We start from the raw sequence: 14,367 nt of genomic DNA on the forward strand, positions 1-14,367 counted from the left end.
GCACCTTGTCCCTCTTAATCATGTTTTAGACTTCCGACATTCACTCTCTGGCCTTTCCTTTCATTCTCTGCTTACAATCAGGGTGCTCAGAATATATTTTCTCAGGGCTGGCAGCACCAGGGTTGTATCCCTTCCCATTATTTCTCTTCCCATTGTGACCAGGAAAAACCTCCAGATTGAGCCCAGACCAGTGTTCCCCAAGTGGTCAGATCAGACATCAGAATTTCATGATGTTAGTATATATTTTATCTAATATCTGTGCATTTGTTCTTAAGATATTGTTATATTGCACCCTAGAAAATGGATACACTTCCCAAAAGAATGGGGATTATAAAAATCCTTGTAGTATTTAAGTGTTATATTCTTACCTAATTTATTAAGATGTCTTATTCTTAGTTTGGAAAAAATAGAGGAGAAAATAGGCATTAGACATGATCCTTTTTGCAAAGCTGTGACATATTGTTCATAATTACAGAGATGGTTTGTACCACAATCATAAACATTTCCAATGTGCTTTCAGAGATTCATCTGGCTGTGGCTGAGGATTGAAGACAGTGTTTGTGTTCTTGTCTTCCAACTTTTTATTTACTACCTCCTCAGAGTTCCATGCAGAAGTTTATAGTGACTCCTTTCATCTTCTCCCTATATATTTCATCAAACTTTTCATTCTGGGCCACAGTGAAATGGTTTTTCCAATCCCCCACAGTTCCTAGAAGATAGAAACCAGAGAGGAGTTGTCATTCTCTTATGGACAGACTGAGTGGACCCAAGTTAATCAGTGGAGCACCCACATTAGGCTTGGCCTGTCAGTAGCCTGACTCACCCAGTTATCCCTCAATGAACTCCATTCCATCTGCAGCTATCTGCTATGGGAAGCAGCCCTCTGAGGCTCAGTGCAGGAGGATGGGCTTCTAAATCTAATCATGACTGGTACTAGGAGCTGGTGACCCAGAATGACCCAGCCCACCTATGGTAAAGCCACACAGTGGCACTACAGAGACATAAAAACAAATGCACTATGGAAATACACCACATGGAGAAATCTCTAGATGTTATGTTGACCAAAGGCCCCAGACATAAAAATGTGTACTGTGTGATTCCATATGTATGACATCCAAGAATAAGTAAAATCAATCTACAGGATAGAGATTAGAATAGCACTTGTCTCTGCAGGTACATATTGATAAAAACAGGATATGAGAGGATCCCTTCTGGAGTTATGAAAATGATATCTTGATTGGGGTGCTGGTTGTATAGCTACATATATTTATCAAAGTACGTTAAACTTTGCTTAACATCTTTATGCTTAAGATCTGAGCATTTTTGTATTTAGATTATATATCAACCTAAAAGAATTTGAAAATAGCTAGAAGGAGATACTATTTTTAGCTAAGTAGTGATTAAAATAATTTTATATTAGAAAATGTTCTTTGTTCCACCAATGTCTCTTCTGAAAAATTATGTAACAGAAAAGTATCAGGAAATAAGAACTATGCACAAAAATTTTCATTGTAACGTTATTCATAAAGATGAAAACTGAAGGCAATGATAACTTCCCTATCACTAGAAAAACAGATGGGTGAATTAGAAAAGTTTATTATGACACTTTGATATAACAGAGGACTTCTAAAAGCAGTGAGGGGCTTGGATCTATATGTGTTGCCCTGAAGAGATGTTTCATATTCTGGTGGGCAAATTTGTATAGGATAACTACATATGGTATACATATCTCTGTGTTTGTATGAGACAAAAGGAAGAGTGTGTATAGAAAGGTAGGTATGTAAGGACCTAAAGAAGGGCTATTTGCAAAATCATCATCAGCTATTTGAAAAGAAATGAAATCGTTTGATTTGTTTCAGAAGCATTGAGTACTCTTTTAGATGGAAAGGGCAATGAAATAATTTCAGTTGCCTACCAAAAAATAAAAGGAAGAAGAAAAGACATTACAAAATAGTATGCAAACCATAGTTCCACTGTTGTGAAAAATAAAAGTATATGCTTATAAAACAGAGAGCAGAAGGACTTTGGGGTGGTAGCATTTGGAGGAGATTTTCTTTAAAGAGATAATATTGAATTGATTAAACTTTCTATAATTTTAATGGATTATTTCTTACATAAAAGTGATGAAGTTTTTTCTTGAAAAAGATATGCTGTGCCAATTAGAATCCCTCTTTTAAGAATTAGAAGCAAAAAATACCAAGAGTAGGCAGTTATCAGCAGTAGTTACAGTTGAAAATCATGACGTAGGGCAGGTTTGACATGGTCATGACCGGGGTCTGAGCAGATATTGAGACAGAAGAAACTATAATGTAAGTTAAAGTTACAATGGGCAGAGAGAGAGGAAATGGGTCATGACCAAAGATATGCCTAATGTTGACAGTAGCTGAGCCTTTTAAGTGGTGGATTCATAGAGCAAAGAGTTGTGACCTCCTGCTGCTTAAGTCCCAGATCATTAGGTAGGTCCAGGAGTCTCTGTGAATTCTGGATCAATAGTTGCTCCTGCCTTTATTCATTTACAAGGTTGCGTTTCTTTTGCTATTCACAGAGCTTTGTCTACTACAACAGGTTCAAGTGCCTAGCCTTATTAGAACCAGGTATCATGAATAGTCAATACATTGCTTTGGAATTAGTGAAACCCAGTGTCATCTTAGCAATGTTACCAGGCAGGCTCAGCATTTGTGACAAGGCCCCACAAACCTTTTCTCATGAAGGGGGAAATGGACTGGTCCAGGATAGATTTGGGAACTGTAGAATGATTTGTCATGGGATTCTCCTTCATTTTCTCAAATGATGTCTCTTGGACAATTTTATCCAGCATGGTTTCATCCAAGTTCTTTCCCATGAACTGTGCCACTTTCTGAATTTCATGTTTTGGGTCCTGTGGTGAGGGTGACATTGAATGGGATGGATTAGTTTCAGAAAGCCATGATTCTTTCACAGAAGTACAGCCCTGAACAGCTTCAAGTTTCTCTGGCCCTGGGTCTAAGTGTCTCTTTACTCACCTTCTTTATGTCCTCATGGAAGAGGAAGAGAACCTGATATCTGTCTTTCTTCTGCCACCATCCTTTCACATGCTCAAACCAGGAGCCCCAACCCACTGTAACAGACACAAAGAGCAGTCTACATAGAAATGTCACAGAACCTTCTGAGGGTCAGGGTTTTTGTTGATTTGAAGTGTAAAGGGGACATATTCTGCATCAGATACCTCCTAAGAGTCCCGATCTGTTTGATTTTGATGGTCATGTGGACTGGGATGGTCTTGGGATTATTTGTCCAAACATGCTACCCAAAGAGTCTTCCTGTTGAGGATGCACAAACATGTGTACCCTCACTGAGATAGCAATCCCTCTGGAATGAGGGTGCCTCAACAGAACCTGTGGCACAGAACACAGACTTTCTAATCAGGTGGGAGATACTTACTGAGGGCTGTGGGTCTGTAGTAGAAAAGCAGCCAAGCAGCTCTACCTGGTCCCCATCCATGGCAGGACTTACCTAAAGAGGCAAAATTCTACAGAATCAAATGTTATGTCTGATTCTCTTGAATCAGTCTCACTAGAATGGGAATACAGGTACATGAAGCATTTTCTTTTACCTTTTCCATCAATGAAAGTTTCAAAATACTCTTCCCAGGTTACAGGGTCAGGTAGCACTTGATTCATCCTTTGGAAATTGTAGTAGGAAACCATACAGTCTTTGGTATTTCGAGCTACATAAAGGAACTTTAGGGTAAGGAGACAGATGGGTGAAAAATGGTATAGAAATGGATTTTCACAAAGTCCACCTGGGTTGAGTCTTCCTGAGGCTATCTACACACACCTGTTTAGCACTTTGGAGCTGTTAGTGTGGCTTTGTAACCTCTCACCACTCTCCGTGTATCTTTGCCAATTTTACTCTGTTTCCAACCTGGTCCTATTAAGTCTTTAATTAGCTAACCTGATCCCCACTGGTGGCAGGGGGCTAAATCCTCCTTTAGAAAGGATGACCTGATGTGTGACTAAAAAATGCCACATGCATGTGGATGAGCCTTCTGACAAACTCATCTTGGTTTCCTGGTGAAATGGGATAGCTTTGTGGTTAGGGTCTGGACTGTGGAACAAGAAAAGAGTCACTGTCTTCCTTCTGGCCTCTCCAACTTTATTATTTCTATCTCTAGTCACTTCAGCTCTGCCCCTACAAATCATCCCTTTATGTGTCACTTTGACCTCAAATTCAAACCTTCCTCTTCACAACTTTTCATTTAACCAACTTTTGTCTCATTATTATAAAATGAGAGAGGTAGGTAAATTCACATTGATTGTATCAGCCCCAAAGTGCCTCTCAACTATCCACCCAGGACCCATGAACAGTTATTTCAGTGCTGTGCTGATTTTCACCATGAAACAGTGGTTCGTAATCAGGAATGATATTTTCCACCAGAGACATTTATCAATCACCAGAGACATTTTTAGTTGTGACACTGGGACAGTGATGCTGGCATCTAGTGAGTAAAGGTCAGGAATGCTGAACATCACTCTACCATACACTACACAGGAGACAAAACTAAGATTTCATGTCACGCCAATCAGAATGGCAGCTATTATGAAGACAAACAACAACAAGTGTTGCCGAGGATGTGGGGAAAATGGTACACTCATACACTGCTGGTGGGACTGCAAACTGGTGCAGCCAATAGGGAAAGCAGTATGGAGATTCCTTGGAAAATTGGGAATGTAACCACCATTTGACCTAACTATTCCTCTCCTCAGTCTATACCCAAAGGACTTAAAAACAGCATATTACAGGGACACAGCCACATCAATGTTTATAGCAGCACAACTCAAAATAGCTAAACTGTGGAACCAACCTAGATGCCCTTCAGTAGATGAATGGATGAAAAAAAAATGTTGCACTTATACATCATGGATTTTTCTCAGCAATAAAAGAGAATAAAATCATCGCATTTGCAGGTCAATGGATAGAGTTGGAGGAGATAATGTTAAATCCCCAAAAAACAAATGCTGAATGTTTTCTCTGATATAAGGAGGCTAACTCATAGTGGGGTAGGGAGGGGGAGCATAGGAGGAATAGATGAACTCAAGATAGGGCAGAGGGGTGGGAGGGTAAGGGAGAGTGCATGGAGTTAGAAATGATGGTGGAATGTGATGGTCATCATTATCCAAAGTGCAGGTATGAAGACAAAAATTGGTTTGAATATACTTTGTATACAACCAAAGATATCTAAAATTGTGCTCTATATATGTAATATGAATTGTAATGTATTCTGCTTTTATATATAAATTTTAAAAATTAATAAAAATACATAGGAGAGATCTTCTGCTCCCACCCACATGAAAGAATTATCTGGCTCAAAATATCAGTAGTGCTATATTTATTCATATTAAACTATCTTTTATATTCTCTATTCTGATACTTGGACATTTTGAAACCTTTCTGTTTTTAGAGGGAGTATCCTTTCTAGGAGTAGCTCATTCCTAGGTCTAGTAAATATACAGCCAACCAATCCAGAGCTCACAGTTCCACCTCCTCCTTTATGAAGCTCTCATACTCTGAACCACTATCCACCTGCCCACTCAACACAGGGCAGGTACCAGACAATCAGACACAGCCCTATGCCCCAGAGTCTGCTGAAATTGTTCAAACCACCCAACTTGAAGCCTGCCTACCTTGCATCTCCTGTACCCATCCTGCAGAAACTAAAATAATGGCTCTTGTACATATTTTTATCTCATCTCTCTGCTGAGATGACCTGGTGCTTCTCTATATGGCTCTATGTGGCATGCGGTACCTTCTGTTTCTAGGGAACTGTGAGCACAAAACACTCTTCATGACGGTCATTTCTGTGTCTGAATTACTTACCACATCACTTTGAACAAATCCCATTTGTCTTTTAAGCAAAAACAAAACAAAACAAAATTAGAAAATAAGGGCTGAGATTGAGAAGCCCTGCTTTCCAAGTTGGTTACTCTGCCACTGTTGTCTAAGTCCTATATCCGTCTTCTTCATCAATGAACACGTTTCTTAAAATATTTAAAAAACACCTGAATTCTTAAGCTTTTAAACCTCAGTTGTCTTTCACTTCACTGTTCCTTGCGAGCTTGTGAATCTCTTCTCATATTTCTGACCTCCAGTCACAAGACTTCATCCCCTCTCCAAGTTCATGAATTTGGTATTCATCTATATTTATACTGTATATTAGCCTATTTGTGGGTTTTAAATTTCAATAACTGATATATATTTCTTTAATAGTTCTGTTTCTACTTATATCTTATTCCAGTATTTTAATTTTGATTCAATCTTTCATTTCTTTATACAACCTATTCTTCCTTCCTTCCTCCTTCCCTTTTTTCATCTTTCTTTGTCTCTCTCTCTTTTTTTCTTTCCAGTGGTATAAATGAAACCAGAACTTTGTATGCTAGGAAAAAACCCTAGTACTTCCCAGACCTCTTCTTTTATTTCTATAGGTGATAAATTGTTAAGTAAAGTTCTTGAGGTCTAACTCTGCTGCTTGTTATCTGTCTATCTATCTATCTATCTATCTATCACCTCTATCTCAGTCTCACTATCTTGGCTAATTCTGTATTTTGTAATGTGGGATGGTGAGCTCAGGTGTGTATCTTGTGGGGCCTGGACAGAAACTGTATTCTTCCAGACCATGTGCCTGCCAGGGATCCTAGGGAACACTGACAGTTATTATATGCCGATTTGACTTATTGTATTTTCTTGAACAGCATAATGAAGGCCAATTTGAATCCTAAAGTTTTGAGAGAGGAGGATAGTGGGCACACATTCTCAGAGGAGCTAACAGCAGGCTCAAGACAGGCTCCCTGGGTTCTCCTTCATTGTCTCCACCCACCATTGAGGATTCAACCTTTCAGTATCCCAGTTATTCTCCTTATTCTTCTGGTTCCTTATATCCTTGGATTTGGCCTTGTGCATTTGCAGGATCAAAATTTAAATTGCTGGATTATCCAGGTCATCAAATTTCCCAGACAGATCCAGGCCTAATTTACTTCTCTGAGTTTTATTTCCCTCTTCATTTTTAGAACTTAGGGACTTTCCTTACTTTTAAACCCACCTCAGTTGTACATTTCAAAAGGAAATTCTGCTATGTCCTGCAGCATTCATTGGTTGTATACAAATGTTTTTGTATACAAAACATCATCCTGGAAACAGAAGTTCTCACTCCTTACCCAGATTTTCCAAAAGGAAGCCATGTCATTTGATGTGAGTCCCCCTACCTGCACTCCTGTCATCCTGAAACTGCCTTCTTAGTCATTCCCATCTATTTCCACTGCTGAGAAAACAGTGCCCCATATTCAATTTGTGCTCTTGCCTCCCCTTGGTTACACAGTTATCATCTTTTGTAGATCAGCAGACATGTTTTACTGCCCTTTGTGGTGACAGAAATTTAACAGGCACTGATGTCCATGATAAATAAAGTACCAGAATGAATAAAACAAGGAACTCATGGCTGTGGCCAAGTGCCTCCTCAAGAGCATTCATTGCTCCATCTGTTCATCAACTTTCCCTTTTGAACAATCTGCAAGGCTTTTTTTTAATTCCCCTTTCCCTCTCCCCATGGCCCAGCCTGTGGCCCCTGTTCTCACTCTTCCCTTCACAGCAAGCCTTGCTCTTCAGAGCAGTGGATCCTCATGCCTCCCCATGTCTTATTCTCTCTAGAAATTCAGTACAGCTTCTGCCTTCAAGTCTTGTTGAAACTGTTCATGGGAATATCCTTGTTGAAACTGTTCACTGAACATAGAATCTTGCATTTTCCCTTACTGTTGAGAAGCTGTCAACCCTTCAGAAGTAGAGGAGACGTAAAGATATGGAGGAGGAAGTTCTGACCTGGGGTCTGGAGGCCTCACTCTGGGTGGACTTCCTCTCCTCCTGCCACCAGGTGGCTGAACTGATCCTACCTTGCAGTTGTTTTCCAAGAACGATGGTGGCAATAACTGAGTAGGAAGGTGAGTCCTTAGTATCCATGGAGCAGGCATCGCATTGGCTTTTTCCACACCTTTAAAATAATTCAAGAGGATACATCTGTATGGTGTAAGCACTGTGTGGGGACCTTGTGTCTCAGACTCTGTCCAGAATGTTTCACTATGCACTTATCTCTCTGTTTGTTTCTTGGCTTTCTTTTGGGATTTCACAGTCATACTACTGATATTACTTTCATTTTGAAGAATGACAACATGATGGCTATAAAGGAGCTTCAAGTTAAGCTACTTCATTACTTCAAAGATAAGGAGATGGACAATTGTATCATGTTGAGATGGATCCCATCAGGACCAGAGAGCAGGGCTCTCACCTTCCAGCCAGCTAGAGCCAACCCTATGTGACTGGCCTATGCCAATCACTTTTTCCAACTCTAAAACCGTAGACATTTCCTGGCATGTAAGTCATGATTTCTACTCTTTCATTTATACCATTATTGGGTACTTGCTATATGCAATATTGTGTTGAACTGAGGTTATGGGGAAAAGACAACAAATAAAGCAAACATCTTCTCTCTAAGGAGTTTCAACTCTAGTGTAGCAATCAGAGGCTCAGGTAAATTGCCAGTGGAGAGCCAAAGGAGTCAGTGCTGAAAATCAAAATTGCTCCAAAGATCTGGAGTGAATTGATGTGCTTAGGTGACACAGTTGAATTTGGACCATTTGTATATGATGGGTGAAGATCCCTCTGCATGAAGGGTCAAGAATGCTGATTGCTGAGGGAGGGTATTTATAAAATAAAAAAAATAAGAAATGACATAAAATAACATGTTACTTTAAATGTGCAGCAGGGAGTTACACTTAGAAGTGGCTTCCACACAAACTCCCATTTTGCTGGCATGGTGTGAGGCCTGGCAGGGGATCAGGTCTCTGTTCTAAGCCTGTAATCAAAGTGCCCTCAGCTGACTGAGGAGCTAGGCCCTCTTCTCTCAGTGCCTGTTTTTCAAGGATGGGCCTCATCAGGAAGGAAACTGTGGAGAAGATGCCTCTCTGTGCCTCTTGTCCTTTGTTCTGGGCACACCTGTAAACTATATTTTGCCTTCTAAAAAGTGTGGTGCTGGGAGTGTTGTTCTGGATGCCAACTTCCCTCCACTCTGTCAACCAGGCTCCTGGGCAATCTTTAAGTGTTATGGGAATGGCTGTTCTACTGGCCCTGAAGAGGAGAGAGTCTCTGCTAGATCCCAGGAAAGAGAATGAGAACTGAGCCCTTCAACAGGGAGTGGCCCAGTCTGGAGCTGACATCCGTGTTATGGACACCTTGAAGCATGCAGACCTAGTACTTTCAAATCATGGCTGCTTTTGAGCCACTCCAATTGAGGAACAGTTCTTTTTGGAAGCTTGGCATGATCTCTCATCTCCACGGCTCTTCACATTTTCTTCCCAAACTTTCACTTTAGCATTAGCATTTACACTAACATTCTGATCATCTCAACTTTATTCATGGGAATCTCCAATTACGTTTTAAGAAATTGGTATCACAGTTTCACATAACAACCCTCTTAACCTTTTTGTGTGTATGCCTTGGACTGAACCCAGGACTTGGGCATGCTAAGCACATGGTAGAACTACCACTAAACTATACTCCGAACCCCATCTACACCATTTCTAAATATACATTTCAGTGACTTTAATTATGTTTGCATTGTTGTATAACTATGTATTTCCTGAACTTTTTTATTTTCCCAAACTGAATCTCTGTGCCCTTTAACACTAACTCCACAATTCTTCTCCAAGTCTCTGGCAACCACAATTCTGCTTTCGGTCTCTTTGTATTTGACTACTTTAAGTATTCATATAAGTGGGATCACAGTATTTGCCCTTTTTCCTTTGGCTTATTTCACTTAACACGTCTTCAGTGTTCTTCATGTTACAGCATAAGTCAGAATTGTGTTCCATTGTATGTATATACTACATTTTCTTTGTGCTTGCTTCTCTTGGTTATTGTGACTAGTGCTGCTATAAACTCTGTTTGAGTCCCTGTTTTCAATTCTTTTGGATATCTTCCTAAAAATGACATTGCTGGATCATGCGGCACCAACATTTTTTTCTTTAAATAAGAGAGCATTCTAGTACTATAAAGAAAGTTGGAAAGCCACTTTTAGAGGCCATTAAATTCATACTTCTCAGTAAGGATTCTCAAACTTGCCTTGCCTTTTCTTAGCTCCTGTCTGGTCTCCTGCTCAAACTGCCCTTCTGTTCACATGGGTCCCACTGCTCCAGGTCCCCTGTATAGAGGACATGAGTTTTCCCTTCTGCTTTCATCCCTATTGAGGTTTGTAGCAGTTTAACTCTGCCTCATATATTTTTTCTAACTCATGAAATTGTTTTTCCTTACATTTTTTGTGATTTTTGTAATGAGAACTCTTCCTTCTATTGGTCTTCATATTGCACCTACATTTTAGCTATCATCTCAATTTTGTTTGCTGCCACCCGTCTTGTAGCTCCCTCTTCACTTGTTCCCTGGGGCATCAGCTGTTTTATTGTAACCCTGATTAAATGGATGAAACCACATATGTGGTGCTTCGATTTGAATCTATAGGTATCTTCTAAAAGAAGAGGTCCTAGGATGTCCTCATAATGTTCAAACCACTGTACCCCCAGAAGTGGAAATGTCTGGAGAGGTTTTGGAAGAGGCTATGGCTGACTAGGTGCACAGACATGAAGGCAGGAGGGAAGGTTGCAGGTTGTTGGACTCTCAGTTCCAACCTGGAGAGCAAGACCCAGGTAATCTGCCAGGAAGTCAGCCCTGCAGGCTGGTCAGTTTCTTTCCTGGTATTTATGGCTGTCATTTTTCTCCTTCCATACCTAATTTAATGCTGTCTTCTAATTGGGAAGCCTATCTTCAGTTATACCACCACTTCCCACAGCCAGATAGCAGCCCTCCTCCTCCTGAACCAGCTCGCCTGGTGGATTTGGCCCAACTCCAACATAAACTCTTCTTCCAAAGATGGCCTGTAGGAGAAAGAGCTTCTGTGGGGTTGGGACTCTGCATAAATCAGTCTGCCAGTTCTTCATTTACATTTTATCCTCTCTCTTTCTCTTATTAGTGCTCCAGGGAGTCAGTTATTTCATACCACCCCAGGAAAATCCCTCGGTTGCTCAGATCCCGGGTTGGGAAGAACAGTGTTCAAGGGCAGATGGAACAGCCCTGCCTTTCGTCTCTTTTCTCAGCTCCTTTCTGGTCTCCTGCTCTAACTCTGCCCGTCTGTTCATATGGGTCCCACTGCTCTAGGCCCCCTGTGTAGAGGACATGTGTCTTCCCTCAGCTCCTGTCTGATCTCCTGCTCCAACTCTGCCCGTCTGTTCATATGGGTCCCACTGCTCCAGGCCCCCTGTGTAGAGAACATGTATCTTCCCTCCTGCTTTCATCCCTATTGAGGCCATGGAACCCATTTTCGTCTCACTGGCAGGGAGCAGGGGACCCATGGAGTCAGTCATTTTTGGCCTTCTTCATCTGCACTGAGGTCCTAGCCCTGGGATTTGATCCATATATCATGTGTCTTTATGAGAGAAGCAGTTCAGCTTGCGTTGTGGAAATAGCCCCAGGGAGTACAAAGTTAAGTAGCTAATAGTTAAATAGTTCTTGCCTTCAAGGAGCTTGGGGTCTGGCAGAAGAGAGAGGCAATAGTCAACAAGGACAACAGTCAACAGCTGATCATTGTGGTCCCCTCCAGGAGTGCAGTTTGGCCATGCTCCCCTCATTCTTCCCAAAGCACTCCATGCTAACCTCTGACTCACCCACTGATTGTGAGGTACATATTGTCTGTATTTTTCTCTTCCATGGAACCATAACTTATTGAGGGCCAGTGGATGCAAGGTGTCTGATGAGCAGTCCAGGGCCTGTAGTGAGTGTTGAACTGAGTGGGTTACTCCTAGATTTCATTTATATGTAGTTCACACACCCACATGCATGCACATTTTCTCAGTCTTTCCAAATGTATTCCTGTTAGACTCTATGCTTTTGGTGTGAACTGTCTTTGTACCTGGGATTTGGTCAGAGGGTGCAAGGGACCTTGGGAAGGAGACTGACTAGCTTGTTCATTGCCCAGTGGTGCCCATCCACTCCAGACGTTTTGACCCTTGACTCACGTGCATGAGTCGATGTCATCCGCTACCCTCCTCCTCTCAGGGGCACACCTCACCTCTATGGGCAGAGACTGTCTATCCAGAAATAAAACCACGGCATGGATGAGTCTCCACTGAGTATCCCTCTGTCAGTGGCTGGGAAGAAAATAAAACCTGAGACTGTTTGTTCCTCCTTGGACTCAGGGCACCTTGATTCATAAAGAACCATCTTGGCTTCCATATGACATGCCAAACTGGGGATTGGTTACCCTGCTTCTTAAAAATCCTACAGCTGCTGGGATGACCTGAGGGAGGCTCTGTCTTGTTTTTTCTGACTTAGTGATGGGACATTGTGCTCCTCACTGACAAGAAACCTCATTAGAAATCTTGCTCAGGATTTTCTCTCTCTTTAATCTCCCAATTGTCAGAGATTAAACAATGTTGACGGGGGCAGGATGCAGAAACAAGATAAAAATTTGGGCTTGGTTGGTCCAAGGACCAAATGGCACCCTGGGGCAAGTGATTTATCCTGGAGAGGTAGCTGGCAATAATACTTTACCATGAGATACCCTGACAGGCACTGTTTCAAGCTTTTTACATGTATTAACTCACTTAGACCTCACAACTAATTGAGGTAGGTGCTAAATTCTGTGGCTATTTTGTAGCTGAGTAAATTATAGAGAGAGGTTAAATAACTTGCTAAAAGTCATGGGATAAGTGACATATCCAGGATTTGAACCCCAGTTGTCTAGATTTACCCTACTGTGGAGTCATAATCAGAGACAAAGAAAAAAGGAAGATCTTGATTGCACATGGAATGAATCCCAGTTAGGCAAACAGAGGTTAGCCTGTGTATGGAGTTGGCACTTCACAGATAATTAAGAGATGGAGAACATCAGGCATTGAATTGCAAAGCCAGTGTCACCTACATAGGAATTTAGATTCAGAAGGACCTCAAGGGTATCTTGGCTTAGAGATACACCTGGACAAGGTTACAAGTTCTTATGCATATCAATCAGACCAGGAACTACATTTCTTAAGGCATTGGAAAGGTTTATCAGACCACCATCAACAGCTTTCTAAGAATTCCAGATCTCCATGCTAGAGTTGCACTGCTTCATTTTCATAGCTCTATTATTTGTGTTCCCAAGTTTCTATTACATGGATCTCTGTAATGCTCAGCTTTGGGAAGTCTGTCTCTCTCTCTCTCTCTCTCTCTCTCTCTCTCTCTCTCTCTCTCTCTCTCGTGTTTGTGTGTGTGTGTGTGTGTGTGTGTGTGTGTATCTGTGAGGGCTGGGGAGGCTGAGCCCACTCAATGAAAGGGTGGCGGTGTTGGATGATGGCTCGCTGGCACTTCTCCACATCTGCATCTTGTTCAATCATGTCCACAATTTCCTGAATCCACGTTGTCCCTGAGAGTCAGAAGAGAAAGACAAGACGCAGAAAACTTTTAGATAATCTTCTTGAAGCTTCCTGAGGGAAAGGATGAAGGGACATGGAGTCTGTTGTTGGCTTCAACCTCCTCTGGGTCCAGGATCCTGTTTGCCATGAGAGATGGACGTCCATGGGGGACAGACTTTGGGTCTTTACTTGGAGTGGAACAGCAAAGGAAAAGCTCACAACCACCCAAGAGCAGGGCATGGTCGAGCACAACAGGTGGGGCCTCCAGCACTGCTATGCTGCAGCCCCTTTTAGAAATCCAGGGATGCCAGGTATCCAAGCCTAAGCCCCCTACTAGAACAACAAGGAGCACGTCCTGCATCCTGGGGCATACTGACTTATGTGGAGATGCCCTTTCTGACTTAGCAGGGTGAGGTCTCTGCTGTTGCCCTGCCCCACAATCACCTGCTTTAGGGTAAGTACAGATGAGAAGATCATCCGGCTTCACCTCAAAGTTCTGGATCTGGCTCCAGTTGTCTACAGTGGTACTCTGCAGGGGGATCCCTGCTACCTCTTTCAGTTGTGATTGTTTCTTCAAATTCGAGGTCAGAGCCATACTATCTTGCGGTGGAGAGTCCTTATGGGAAAAGAAAAGAGCTTTCTTTAAAAAAAAAAACTGGTGGTGGGGCTGGAGATGTGGCTCAAGCGGTAGCGCGCTTGCCTGGAATGCATGCAGCACGGGTTCGATCCTCAGCACCACATACAAAGATGTTGTGCCTGTTGAAAACTAAAAAATAAAAGATTAAAATTCTCTCTCTCTCTCTTTAAAAAAAACTGGTAGTAAAATACACATAACATGAAATTGAGCATTTTAACCATTTTTAATTGTATAATTCAGTAGCATTAATTACTTTCACATTGTTGT

General features: G+C 41.6%; 1 protein-coding gene across 1 annotated transcript; it reads right to left on the reverse strand.

The window, feature by feature from the left end:
- Positions 1-596: 596 nt before the first annotated feature.
- LOC144255909 (sulfotransferase 1C2-like) lies at positions 597-14,058 on the reverse strand. The gene is made up of 7 exons (XM_077801012.1): positions 13,908-14,058; positions 13,351-13,474; positions 7,920-8,019; positions 3,593-3,719; positions 3,003-3,097; positions 2,698-2,878; positions 597-709 (listed from the first exon to the last, which is right to left on the reverse strand). The coding sequence occupies exons 1-7, from the start codon at positions 14,056-14,058 to the stop codon at positions 597-599; spliced, it is 891 nt and encodes a 296-aa protein (XP_077657138.1).
- Between the last annotated feature and the right edge of the window lie 309 nt (positions 14,059-14,367).

The sequence above is a fragment of the Urocitellus parryii genome, chromosome 7, assembly GCF_045843805.1.
Source record: "Urocitellus parryii isolate mUroPar1 chromosome 7, mUroPar1.hap1, whole genome shotgun sequence".
Taxonomy (NCBI): domain Eukaryota; kingdom Metazoa; phylum Chordata; class Mammalia; order Rodentia; family Sciuridae; genus Urocitellus; species Urocitellus parryii.

Coding starts and splice junctions, on each gene's coding strand:
- LOC144255909 (XM_077801012.1), bottom strand. CDS start 14,058: ATGGCTCTGACCTCGAATTTGAAGAAACAATCACAACTGAAAGAGGTA. Junction 8,020..13,350: donor GCTCAGCCTCCCCAGCCCTC/ACAGATACACAC, acceptor GAATTATTTTAA/AGGTGTGGAAAAAGCCAATG. Junction 3,720..7,919: donor TCTTGGAAAACAACTGCAAG/GTAGGATCAGTT, acceptor CTTACCCTAAAG/TTCCTTTATGTAGCTCGAAA.